This window comes from Cottoperca gobio, chromosome 24 (assembly GCF_900634415.1).
Source record: "Cottoperca gobio chromosome 24, fCotGob3.1, whole genome shotgun sequence".
Taxonomy (NCBI): domain Eukaryota; kingdom Metazoa; phylum Chordata; class Actinopteri; order Perciformes; family Bovichtidae; genus Cottoperca; species Cottoperca gobio.
The window spans coordinates 17,179,986-17,193,923 of NC_041378.1; the positions used below are offsets into that span (position 1 = coordinate 17,179,986).

Genomic DNA, 13,938 nt, shown 5'->3' on the forward strand with positions numbered 1-13,938 from the left:
GTAATGTGCAGCGCAAGCTTTCTGATTAAAATTCATATTTTCAAATCCCAAACTTTGACAATTTGAAAATTTTGACTTTTTCTCTGAATCTTGACTTTGCAGAGGACTCCAGAGGGTCAAAAACTTTGAAGAAGTCAGAGTTGTATTGTTGTAGTTGTTCGCTTTAGACACCATTGTTGATTTGTTTTTCATCCAAAATGGCGTCGCACGCATACGTCACACAGTTTTGTCACGTGTTTGCACACTACCTATAGGCAGCAGTGACTTTTTCATTTTCACACTTTATAGGTTTTTTTTTATAGATTAAACAAACGAGTTGCTGTATGACTTGTTCATTTAAATGATCTTTAGCAGTATACAGATTGTTTCCTCCTGTTTCCAGTCTTTATGCCAAAGCTAAGCTAACGGTCTCCTGGCTTGCGTCTTTCTCCTTCGCTTGGGTCCCTTCCTGGTTATTTTAGAACCCAAAATGTCTGCACCACCTCCACACAGGCACTCGTATTCCTTCGATATGCATATACACATATCTTTCAGTCCATACTTTTAAATCCCCACTTCATGTCCATTTTAGATGTTTCGATTCGTAAACCTGAAGCTCCCTTCTTACCTGCGGATGAAGCCTCCACTGATGGCCATCTGTTCGCGCTCGTCCACCACGCGGGCGGGCTGACTGGCCACCACCCCATCTTGGTTTTTCCCCCAGGCCTTGCTGGCTCCGCCCTTCATCCTGGCCGCCGACAGTGAAGGGGAGGACGAGGAGGGACAGTTACTCAACAATTTGACCCAACGATTCATAATTTACCTCAACCAGGCTGGCTTCCCATTAGTCAAATCTACAAAGAGAGCCTTGGATTTGAGGTACTGCAACAACATATATATATATATATATATATATATATATATATATATATATATATATATATATATATCAGTATGTAGTGTGATCAGCTGACACAGAGGTGTTATTTGGTTTCATGCATCTAACATAAATATATGGTGGGGACTAGACTAGGTCAAGCAAAGCATAGCAGGCACGGACTGGTTTGTAGATTGGGTTTAGGTACAGGTTCATTCTGTTGTTACACAATAGTCATGTGTCCACTGTTATATCTTGTTTATTGTACTGTATAACATACTGTTCAGAATCAGGCACAAGTCACATATGTCTGTATAATCTAAGCATGCATTTGACTAGCTTCCACATGTTGGGTGACCCCCTCCATTTCCCTTTTTATTTAAAATTTAAACCATCCCACTGGCACTTCTGTGTTATTGCAATGATAAACCCCCCTCCCTACCCCACAGTTACATGTACCAGTGTGACAGAAAACAGAGAAGAGACGAGCTGTTGGCAGACACACAACACAGAGTGTACAGGACTGTCACGAAGTTAGGAGGGACGACGATTAATGCGTAGAACAAACTGCCAAACGACAAAAGGAAACAAAACAAAACAAAACAAAACAAGAAACTGGAGGAAGTCAACAGAGAATAACACCATGGTCAACTATTCCTAAACAGAACTCTAACACCCCCACCCTTCACTTTGTCTTATTTTAAAGGTCACTGCTTTTCTTCCAGGTTCCGAGTTGGATGTCAGGTAGCAGTGAGGCAGAGGAGTGAAGAGTGTGATAAGGATGACACTAACACCCATGGATTCATCTGTATCTGCTTCTGTCTCAAGAACGTGTATCACAAATACAGCTGTGCTAACACGATATGCAACCACAGCTCGGCTGCATGGCTTTGTAAATGTCACCTCACTCTGCCTGTCAAACGTCACATCGCTTCAGCGTCTGTTTTGGCACAAAAGAGTCGGGATAGAAGGGAAGGTAGCAGAAAGAGGTTCATTTATTATTTTTTATTTTATGGTTTTATCATATGTTTATCTCCAGAATGTTTTGCCACTTTTAATGGCAGGACAGCCAAACATTTTTCACCACTCAAGCAGTTTAACACTGATATTCCTGAAAAAGTAATATAGGGTGACCAGATGTCCTTGTCCACCGAGAAAATGTCCCTGTTATAAATTGTGAGTTAAAAGCAACCCGGAAAGTGAAATCATATAGACGGAATCGGAGTTTCGGGCTTCGCAATGCATGCTGGTGTGGTAAGCCTAGAAAAGGGAGCACCAACTCTACAAGGGCCGCCATATTGGATTTCTTCTCTACGTGTTTACATTATATTTAGCTTATTCTTCAAGCGTGTTGTAAACAAACCTACTGCTCTACAATGAGTTCTGAACTCCTTTCTTATGATGAGGTTCAGATGTGGAAAGTCAAAGCTTTAAAAGTATTTTGCCGCAAGCAGAATTTAAAGGTTTCAGGAACAAAACTCGAGCTTATTGCCAGGGTGTTTGCTGCATCAGAGATGGGCATTGAGGAGCAACCAACAGCTAACGAAAGACTTTCAATCACAGAAAAAGAAAAGACTAAGCTTTTGGTTATGCCGAGTGGCGATTCAGTGCCTGATCCCTTGACATTGCAGGATGGCTAGGTCAATGAAAACAACAGCATGACTTCTTGGCCGCCGATATACCTCAGCGATATAACATTATTTTTAATGTCTGACCACCCAGGGAACGATGTCGAGTTTCATAAATGAACTTTGAACGAATACAAAGAAGGCAAAGCATTTAGACTGTTTGACTCTGGCTGGTTGAAACAAATATCTTTTAATCCTCTCGCAGATTCTGAGTATTGCTTTTTGAAAGAAAAATTTACTCATTCAATGAAAATTTCCCATATGCCACATTCGGCATGGATCTGCGCAGTCAAGAAAACTGTCGATATCATAAGTGCTTATTGCAGTTGTGTTGCAGGGTAAGCTATTCTAAATATATACCTAACTTGTGTTTGTTAATTATTATAAAACTCAATATATAAAAAGTACATTTGTCAATATATAAATCAAGTAGATAGACTACATACCCCAGGTCGAGTTCAGGATCAGGGAATTCATTTGTTGGTCCATGCTAGCCTTCTATCATTGTTCGTTAGTGCTGTTGGAAATGGAAATAGTTCGAGCGGGGGCTCGCAGTCGCAATTTTTGCAATCGTGAAGCTCACAATGAGATTCTGCCCATTTATTTAGCTTTTTCCCACTGTTTGAATATCCTTTCACCACACAATTTCGGTGTCCAAATCCCATAACTAGAAGAGCGATGATTACACACTAAAAACTAGCCAAATACAATGTAAACACGCTTGAAGAATAAGCTAAATACAATGTAAACACGTAGAGAAGAAATCCAATATGGTGGCCCTCGTAGAGTTAGTGCTCACTTTTCTAGGCTTGCCACACCAGCATGCCTTGCGATTCCACCGGAAGCTTGAAACTCCGATTCCGTCTATTTTACGTGTGGAGAAAGACCGGGCAGCAGAGCCTGCCAGGTGACATCTTGGTCGTGTTGTGCTTGTTTTGGCCAACAGAAGGGGCTGCTCTTGGTAGTTTTCCTATCACTATTCTTCTACTACTCTTCTTCTACTACCAACTACTTGCTCATGCTAGATTTAGAGAAAACTGCTGTGGAAAACTTGGCAAGAAGCTAGAAAGTGAACCCACAGCATCATCACACACATCTTTTAAGCAGAGCCATGCAGAAGAAAAGACATTATTCTGAGAAATATACAGATTAGGTTGGTATAAGTATATTATGTAGTTACCAAGTTTATCGTCATCCTATTTGTAATCTATTATTTTGTTAAGTATTTCCCATATAGGCCTACTACTGTCTCCTTTTTATAAAAATAATTCTTAATTTTTCTCATTTCTCTTCTGCTTATTCTACACAAACTACCAGGACACTAGATGGCTGTTCAGATCGGACAGTAAAATGTTTGTTTATATAATCGGAACAATGGAAAATCATTGAATGCCCCAGAATGAGCTAAATGTTATCCTTAATAAGTTCACAAAGTTACTTAGTTATTAACCAATTGTATCAGTCGGCCTGCACAGTTATAACAGTTATCATGGTCAAAATTCATGAGACCAGAATTTTAAGGTGCAATGTGTAATTTTGAGCCACCAGCTCCAGAGAAATAGGAGAAGTATTTCACCTCTACCACTGGGTCCATACAATCTAAATGTATCAATCATCAAATACATCAGTTATTAAAAAAAACAACTGGAGTATTAGAATTAGAATCGGAGGGATGAAACCCTCTTTGTAATGGTCACACATGCAGAGCACACAGCCCACACAGTGAAATGTGTTCTCTGCTTTTAACCCATCCCAGTACCAGGAGTCTACTACTAGGAGCAGTGGGCAACTAATGTACAGGGGGATGTTAACCTTTTTGTATTTTAGTTGTACTGGTTTGTCATATTTAGTATTGTACTGTATTCTTCATGTTGTGTATTGTATTCTACAGCTACATGTCTTTCTTCTAGTGTTCATCATTTACTGTGTGTACTGTCTGTCTGTCAGAGCCGGTCTAAATGTCTCTGATATCTTATAATCTTCACATGGGGCTCAGATGTCTGTGTGTTTACTGAGGCACTGGGTCTGTGCGGTCTGTGTAACGTTACGTTTTGATAGTTTGTATGTTGGCCTGGGTCTGGGCGGCAGAGACAAGGTAACTACTTGTGTCTTTGTTTCGTTCTCCGCGCTGACAAAGATCTGCTTCCCCGGAGGGAAGCAAGCAGCTGCTCCGGCGGCTCTGATATGCCCACCGGGAGTCACAGCGGTCCTGATGGAGTGCTGGGTCTAACCTGTGTAACAGCAGCAACAGAAAGTTTGACGATCCGGTGGGGAGTCGGCTAAATCAGTGCTAACTGCTAACGGAAGATCTGTCTGTATCCCAGCCACCGTGTCTCACCGGACAGTGAGGACAAGGCGAGGGTTCGAGTCGTTTTCTCATTTCTGCCACTTTGGATTTAATCAAAACAAACTATCAAACGTGCAGGGATCATGGATGTAATGTTGACAAGTCCTGAGTCTGCCCGAGTCAGGCAACTGCACTTCTTCTCCCTCTGGTCTGAGGGCAGATTGGAGCTACATCTACTCACTATCGCCTCCTAGACAGGACGGGCTGGAACTGTCAGTTAGCTCATTTCAGTAAATATCTCTGCTACACATAGACGTCTTTGACAAAACGTCAACACTGTTGCCTCTTCATATTATCTTGATAATGTTAGTTTATTGCTTTAATGTTTTAATATGCCATATCATACACATTGAACCTTTAATGATATATACACCACCAAACTGGAAATGTCCTCGGTTTACATTTCAGAAATCTGGCCACCTTAAATGAATCTCTTATCTATACAGATTTCTTCATCATCCATTCAACACATATTCTGTAATTTCTTTGCTTGTATTAGCATCAGTTGCTGAGTTTTGTATAACAATACAGTGCTGTGTGGATGTATTCTTGCTGTACAGGAATGGTGATGGTTCAGCCTCCTACACTGTTTTTATTAATAGAAATGGACTGAGGCTTCGTTTAGCTCCCTGTCCCCGCTGACACACATGCTACCCTTGTCTGAGTCCTTTCTTTTTGTACATACTTCTTTTCAGTTTTTGTTGGTTCTCTTCCCTTTGATCCTTAATACTGTACCTACTTTTCCTTCTCCTCTCCTCTCCCCCTCTCCTCTCCTCTCTCCTCCCCTCCTCTCCTCTCCTCTCCTCTCCTCTCCTCTCCTCTCCTCTCCTCTCCTCTCCTCTCCCCTCCCCTCTCCTATCATTTCCTCTCTCTCCTCTCCTTCCTATCTCTCCTCTCCTCTCCTCTCGCTCCTCTCTCTCCCCTCTCCTCTCTCCTCTCTCTCCTCTCCTATCTCTCATCCCCTCTTTCTCCCCTCCCCTCTCCTCCCCTCCTCTCCTCTCCTCTCTCTCCTCTCCTCTCCTATCGCTCCTCTCCTCTCTCTCCTCCCCTCCTCTCCTATCTCCTCCCCTCCTCTCCTCTCCTCCCCTCCTCTCCTCCCCTCCTCTCCTCCCCTCTCTTTCCTCTCCTATCGCTCCTCTCCCTCCTCTCCTCCCCTCTCTCTCTTCCCTCCTCTCCTATCTCTCCTCCCCTCCCCTTCCCTCCCCTCCTCTCCTCTCCTCTCCTCCGCTCTCTCCTCTCCTCCCCCCTCCCCTCTCCTGTCCTGTTCTCTCCGCTCTCTCTCCTCTCCTATCTCTCCTCCCCTCCTCTCCTCTCCTCTCTCCTCCCCTCCTCTCTCCTCCTCTCTCTCTCTCCTCCCCTCTCTCTCCTCTCCTCTCCCATCCCCTCTCTCTCCTCTCCCTCCTCTCTCTCCTCCCTTCTCATCTCCTCTCTCTTCTCTCCCTCCTCTCTCATCTCCCCTCTCCTCTCTCTCCTCTCCTCTCATCTCTCTCCTCCCCTCTCCTCTCACAACAATTTCGTCTCATTTGATATCCAGTTTGGTCCCCATTGCAATTTACTTCCCTACAGTCTCATAATGGGTATAATGCACTTCTCTAACTGAAATGATCTGATTAGATCACATGAGGAATTGCGGATCCTGTAGTAAAACCAAAATCATTCTATCTAATTCATTCCCTGAGTGACCTGCAAGTTGAGCTATCTACCAATCAAAATTCAATAATAGTGGCAGAAAGACAGATTCCAAAGGCATTAAGTACCAGAAAACCAAGTCAGCTAATTCCGATAGACAGCCAGCATGCTGAAGTGATTAAAAAGTATATCCTAACACGTACGATGGAAATAAGTCTCACTTTCTGAGTAGTGAAAGAAATCCTACAAAAATATGTCTGTGCATTCAGTTTGACTCAACTTCCCAGCAGGCTTTCATGCCACTCTCTGATATGGCTGACCTACATGTGAGCGAGTTCCCCCTGCGAGAGGGAGCTTAGCAAACAGTAATGTTGAACAGGATAAAGCCTGGATGAAGACAGCACTCTGCAGGAGAGGTGAAACTGCAGAGAAACTGCAGCAGAACCAGAGGGGTAAAACAAGGCAGCAGTGGGCTGGATCGTCACACAGAGCCATGTAAAAATATGAGCAGTAGCAAGATGTACCCATTTACACATCAAACATGACTGCATCCCTGAAAACATCTCACTGCGCATGTGTCCTAACCCAGTTTCCAACTCCCAGGAACTCCTGTTATTCTCCTTTGATTTGAATGTGTCATACTGTCCTTTTTGTCTTCTTGTGATGTGTTCACGTCCTACTTTCTAGCATTCCACAATTGTGTCATGCACTGAAGCATTGCTCTTATCTACTGCTTTAAAAAGACAAAAAACTAAAACATTCTTCCTCCTTTTCCTTCTTTTCTTATGCAAGAAGGACTTCAATTAACATATTTTTTGTCTCTTTGTGTGCACTTGATTTGGATCTATAAAATCACAAACTTACGGCTGTAATCATCCTTAGTGAAATATACAATAATTGTTTCAGGTGCAAATTAAATGTTGCCCATTATAATTGTTAATTGTTATAATTTTATAATTGTACATATAATATATACAAAATCAAAGTGTGGTTTTAAGCTGACTAGGTTTTCTCCTCATGTATTCTTCCCAGAGATTTTGACAAAATAAGACAAATTAATCAATTCTACGTATCTGGTGTTTAGGCCCCCAGGTAGATTAAACATAGAAAAAGTGTACCATCAACATCACCTTCATTGTTAATATCAGCGTCATGATCTTAACATAATCATGTGTAGCATTGCTGTTATGAGTTGCATTGTCATGCATGCATGAGCATTCAAAGGGTCATGCTCAGCAGTCATTCCATATCATTGGCACTTGGTTGTTCAAAAATGGTGGTGGGGGAGGGGGATGCTCAGAGGGAAACAAAAACAAGTCTTGTTGCCTGCAAAGAGGTGAGGATCTACTGGATGTTAGAGCGGTGTGGTGGTGGTGGTAGAGATCATGCAGATGAGGAGAAGTGTCAAACAGTCCTGGACCAGGCTAACCAAATGCATTTTGGGACCAAGATCACTGAATATCCAGCTGGAGTAAACACATAAAATGATCTGAGTGCCAAGATGCTTCGGTAGCCCCAGCCCTGCTCTTTTGGTTGAATCTTAATGATTTTATAGTTGGGATGGCCAACAGCTACAGTGACATCATTTTAGAAGTCCTCTCTTCATCACTTTGAATGAATACAACAACAAAAAACAATTCCTCTTCAGGAGGAATCAGTAGTGGGACTTCTACAATGGCTACACCTGCATGTAGATGCTTTCCATTATAAATGTGTTTGTTGGAAGTGGAAGCTTAGAGAATAGGGCACTTGGAGAAGGGCCCTTGGCAGAAGGGTGTTAAGAGAGGCACTTATTGATGAACCTTGGCCTTGGCTGAGTGGAGAACAGCTTATTTGGAGGACTGGACATTTTTGGGGTCGGTTGTATAGGATTTGGGTCTCACCCAGTCTATCTGCACGTGTCTAGTTCGACTGTGTAGCAAGGAAGTATGTTGGGGTACTTCCATCATTGATGACACAATTTGAAATTTGGAAGTATAGGTGCTACTTCTCAGAGGCCAATCATGTAGCGTTGGCTCAGACTGATGGACTATGGGATGCTTGCAAGTCTTGGAGCTATGCATTCTGGGTAACTGTCTGTCTGGAGGCCAATATAGGGGAGATATCGCACAATAAACCAAGGTCACTGCATGTGCCCACTATTGTCTACAGTATGTGTCTGCATGTTGTCTGAATTAAAGTCGAACTGAAATTTCAATTAATCTTTGCTCAGAAATCCCTGTAGATATGCTTGCTGTTGGTTGTTGTTGTCTTGTAAAAATGGTTTTGTTTATTGTTCTGCAGCGCCCCATACATTAGTCTTCTCCAGGAAGCATGAATAGTTCCAACTGACAATGTTAATTTAGTTGGTTCAATAGTGGAGCCTTTGCTTAGTAACCACTGTGATTTGAGCACGCCCTAAATTACTCTGTGTTGTGATTTAGATAACTGAGAGTGCTGAGATTAAAGCACTACCCATTGATGTGAGTTCTGGCAGACTGGTCATTTGTCACATTTGGACCCATAACGAAGAGCCAGCTAGCATTAACTAGACCGTCTCCTTTCTATAATGCTAGACGGAGACATCACTGAGCGTGTACGAGCTGCTGATGACCCAGCAGGTGAACAAAGATGAGCGTCTAGTGGGAATCAACTAACATTAATGAGCTATGCCCTGGCTTGCTAGCTTTCACTTTGCAAGCGGAATTCAAACTTAAAAGCATGACGTGTCCTTACAAATGTAGAATGTTGTAAAGGGACGTCACTAATGGTACAAAATACACAAGAGTTTGTTTCCTGGTTTTTCCTTACACAAGAAGTGAGGATAATTAAAATTTCAGTTAGACTTTAAATGTATTGTGTGTATTGTTTGTATGTATGGGAGAGAAAGTATTTGAAAGCACATCATGGCATCCAGTGTCCACCTCATATGGATGTGAAATGGACGGAGTCAGAGTTTGCATTTGGAGATGGAGCAGAGCGGACTATTGGCTGATAGCCATCGTGATGTCACTTCTACCTCGATTATATTTTGATCTCTTAGATATTTATTCTTATCTTTGAATGGCAGGCAGGCAGGCAGGCAAGCAGCACCTACTTGTTACATGGACAGGAGCAAAGACCACAGAATTTCCCTAGATCGTTCAAATTCTTTTCTGCATCCTTCATGTCCTTATTGATTTGGTCCATTCCCTCCTCGATGCGCTCCAGTTGCTCTGATTAAACACAAGTCATTTATCCCCCACAGAACGAAGCACGAGAAGAGAGAGAGGGAGGAAGAGGTGAGGAAGAGATAGATAAAGAGAAGACAAAGGAGAGAAGACAACAACTTCAGACACTCACTGTGACGAAAGAAAGTAAAAAAAAAAGAAAAGAGGAAAAACTGGACGCCACCACATATGTAAAGAACCGTTGGGGCACATTGTCAGTACCTACTTGTTACACGGACATATGAAAAGCCCACAGCATTTCCCTAAATCTTTTAAATTTTTCTCGGCTTCCTTCATGTCTTGGTTGATATGGTTCATGCCATCTTCAACACGATCGAGTTGCTCTGGTCAGGACAAAGGGATGACAGTAGTGGAATGAATTTCATTGACTGATTGACAGAAATATGAGTTATGATGAACAGTAACTGAGTCATGTGTTACTCTGGTCTGTATGTGCATGTGTCTGGGTAAGAGATTGAGACTGATCTCAGTTCCTATTGAGTGCACTGATTTGGTGGGATAAATTACGGAATTTTACGGAATTTTGGGGCCAGAGAATTGTATAAAAAGCACAAAAAAATCAAATCATGACATATGGATACCATTCCATCGCAATTTTGGAAGCAAACTTTGTCGCTTTTAAGAGTGTGTTAGATTAAAAGATTGATACAACTCTCATGTCTGTCAGCTAAATATGAAGCTAGAGCAAGCTGCTGGTTAGATTAGCTTAGCATAAAGACTGATGGAAAAGAAGAAGCAGCTAACACAAGCCTTGCTCTGTCAAAAGGTAAAACAATTGGCTTGGATTCGGGGGAAAGATATACTGTACACAACTCCATTAAAACCACAGCTTGTCCTTTTCACTTTAAAGGTATTTGCATGGAAATGTTGTTACCTTTGGACCGAGTCAGGCTATCTGTTCTCCCATGCTATCAGTTGTTATGCAAAGCTAAGCTAACCGTCTCCTGGCTGTAGCTTTATATTTGGTGTACAGATATGAGAGTGGCATCAATCTTCTCAACTATCTCAACTAACTTTATACAGGAGAGCAATATATACAGATTTCCCTAACTATTCCCTTAATTGTTCCTGGTTCAGTCAGAAAGCAAGAGAACAAGAAATTGCTTTCTGTTCACAGTAAATATTTTATAATTACATCAGACTAAAGCAAAGAAATCTCACTTGAGAGCTGTTAAATGTAGTGGCATCTCAGTACTGACAGATTTTCTCCACTTTATGTAATGTGACATTGTTAGCTAATATTGAAACAATATAAATGAGTGCTATATGTTATTTGGTCTGACCAAGCCATAGCATCATCATCAGCAATCATTCAAATCGTGTTGAAACTTAAATGTCTTTTATAGGCTGGGGATACCTTTTTATTTTTTTAAGACCTTATAAGAGGCTACTTAAAATTCCTTCTAATACCAGTTTTGGTGAATTACTTTGTTACATTTTAATGCCACAATGAACAGAATACAACTGGCTTATTTAGCTGAGAAATGCCTGTGTTGCCTTGTCTGCCTTTGCAAATGTTCAAGATAACTGAAAGGATTTCAAGTATGATTAGATTCTGGTTCATGGCTGTCAGGGCCTTTGTCATGCTGATGTAGTGGATGGTGCGCTGGTGACTGTTCCACAGCACAAAGACTCTTCCATCGTGATTGTGATTAAAGGAACTACGGTGCAAGCAGAGTGTGAAAGTGTGAGGCACAGTTAAATATGGAGCTGATTCGAAAAGTAGTTCATTGACTTTTTCAGATTTGTAAAATCCCCGGTTGGCATGCATTTATGTAAATATATTCAACCAAGAAAGGATCTATGTTAAGTCAGTGCTTTTTAGAGTAAAGTGGGGTAATGACATTGAGCATGTCGCACTCATTATAGAGTGTTGCCAAAAAAACGGTGAGTGGCTAAAAGTTTTATACTTGATTTCATTTTAGCAAACCTATTATTACTATTATTATCTATTATGACTGTCTCAAGTATCAAATGCCCTAGATCTACAGGCTCTTCTCACTGCACATGGTCAATAACGCAGGGTCAGAGGTGAGCTCAGGGTTACAGCCTCTTGCGTGTCCAGTCAGCTGTTGCAATTGGTTTTGGAGTGGTGACCCTGCAGGTGCAGAATAGTGTTGACACTAGTGGTGAGGGGATGAATGGATAGTCAGAGGAGGGATCAAGCTTTTATCTGCCCGGGTGAACAGGCGTGTTGGTGCAATTACGGCTCACTCTTACAGGATTGGTGAATTGGTTTACATGCATTCCAGCCAATGGAAGAGCTGAAGTCCCATGTCCATGCTAGAGCCAATGAAGCACAGGGTACCTTTTATACAGTTTCCCACTGCCACTATTAACTCTTTGATGTTGCACACCTTCACCCGCTTCAGATGTTATCAGCTAATTGAATGGGTGTTATCAGTGGTTATCAGCCTCCTAGATAAGGGTTAAGAGGCAACTAGTGACCGTAGTAAGTATGACGGGAGCAAAGGAGGAAGTTAGGAGGTCAGGGTGGATGGATGAGTCAAACAAATCAGGACTGTTTCAAACTGCGACCGTTAACTTTAACTTTTGCAACATGCAAGTAATTGCAGTTTGCCTATTTTGCCCCATCTGAACATCTAGAATGGTCGTGATAACAACTGATAACGGCCATTTGATGAGCTATTAACGTTCCAAAGGGGTGACACTTTAATTCATGTTATTCAATGTGGGTTGTTGGCTTGCTCATTAACAAACTGCATGTAACCAGGGATTGTACAAAGTATATGAGTTGATAGAGAAGTGATTGAATATTTTGTCATTACCAGCTAAATCGATCGTTTTTTCTTATCCACCTCTTGTAATTTTACACCTCTGGACCGTCTCACACCTGTTTGGGCATTGAGGCCTCCAGTAGTATTTACAGAAAAAGACAGATTGGCCAAATTGTAATAATTTAACAGGTGACCTTTGACCAGAGCCATAAAATAGGGCATGTATAGAGGTGGCATATCTGCTGCCACTTATTTTCATTAAGGCTCATTAGTGTACGTGGTAAAAATTAATGTCTGTTGGCATTGAAGTCTGTGAGACCAACATTTTAATCATTTTCACATTCAAACAGTTTTTCCTCGGTAGTTCTGGAGAAGATTATTGCACAGATCCAAGAACAGCCCAGAAGTCACTCTGACATTGGCTCCCACAGGGACAAACACGTTAACCCAACTGGATTCTGAACAATGAATAAAGTATCCTGAGTTGAGCTTTAGGGTTTTGGCAGTGCTGTGGCTGGCATTAAATATACCTCTGTTAATGTTTTGGCACTTTCAAGATTTTCTTTCACTGTCTTTGTTAGCTAAAGAAAATAAAAGAAAGCTGCAGGCAAATCAAAAGCAGTTAGGCAAATCAAAAAGAAAAATGTTAGCCAAAGAAAACAAAGGTTAAAGGAAGCTGAAAGAAAGAAATTCTCCCCAAAGTTAAACCCTAAATAAACCATTAAACCATGCGTTAAATCAAAACCCAAATCAGAAATTATACTAAACAAAACAGGGAAAAATAAATTAGTTTGGAAATGCATTTACATAAAAACAAGCAACTGCATATGAAACAATCAATCCATTCACAAGTGTTTTGATACCATAAATGATTAAAACAGACATTACTATGTATAATTACCTGTGGTGCTGCTAAAATAATCATAATCTTATTACTTTTTACTAAATACAGATGCAGTATATGAGCTTTGTTGAAGGTGAACAGCTTAGTATTAATATATGTTGTGACTAAACCCGCCGTCTCCCCTCTTGCAGACTTACCTCCCTGCTCATCCAGCATAACCAAAGTCCTGATGCCGGCATCTTTGCTCTATTGCCCAGAGACAGCCAGGGAGAAAGGAAGCGTGAGGGAGGGAGGGAGGACAAATAAAAAGATAAAGAGGTCAGTAATGACACTACAAAAGTTTAGGCATACAGCCACAAGCAATTTACTGATTCCCAACATTTACCCTTTTCACTTTTCACCAGGAACAATCTTTTTGTGCACATTTAACAAATACAAATAACAATAAATAAATAACAATACATTTTGTCACTATTTTGCATTCTTTGATATTGGATTCTTCTACTGCAATTAACCATAATGACTTCGGACAATTACACTTTCAGCCAGCACAAGGGAGGAAAGCTTTATCTGAAGCCTTTGAATGAACAAAGGGAATGATTTGACATTTTGGGAAATACACTCATATGCTTTCTTGAGGAGAGTTAGATAAGAAGATCAACACCACCAATCACAAGTCTGTTCGCT

The 13,938-nt window shown here is 41.3% G+C and overlaps 1 protein-coding gene across 1 annotated transcript in view; it reads right to left on the reverse strand.

The window, feature by feature from the left end:
• Positions 1-13,938, reverse strand: part of snap25a (synaptosome associated protein 25a) — a 47,426-nt gene that overhangs the window by 3,392 nt on the left and 30,096 nt on the right. The window contains exons 4-6 of the mRNA XM_029462938.1: positions 13,449-13,497; positions 9,537-9,654; positions 608-727 (exon numbers count right to left, since the gene is read on the reverse strand). Coding sequence (XP_029318798.1) covers positions 608-727; positions 9,537-9,654; positions 13,449-13,497 — 287 coding nt within the window. The remainder of the gene's footprint in view (positions 1-607; positions 728-9,536; positions 9,655-13,448; positions 13,498-13,938) is intronic.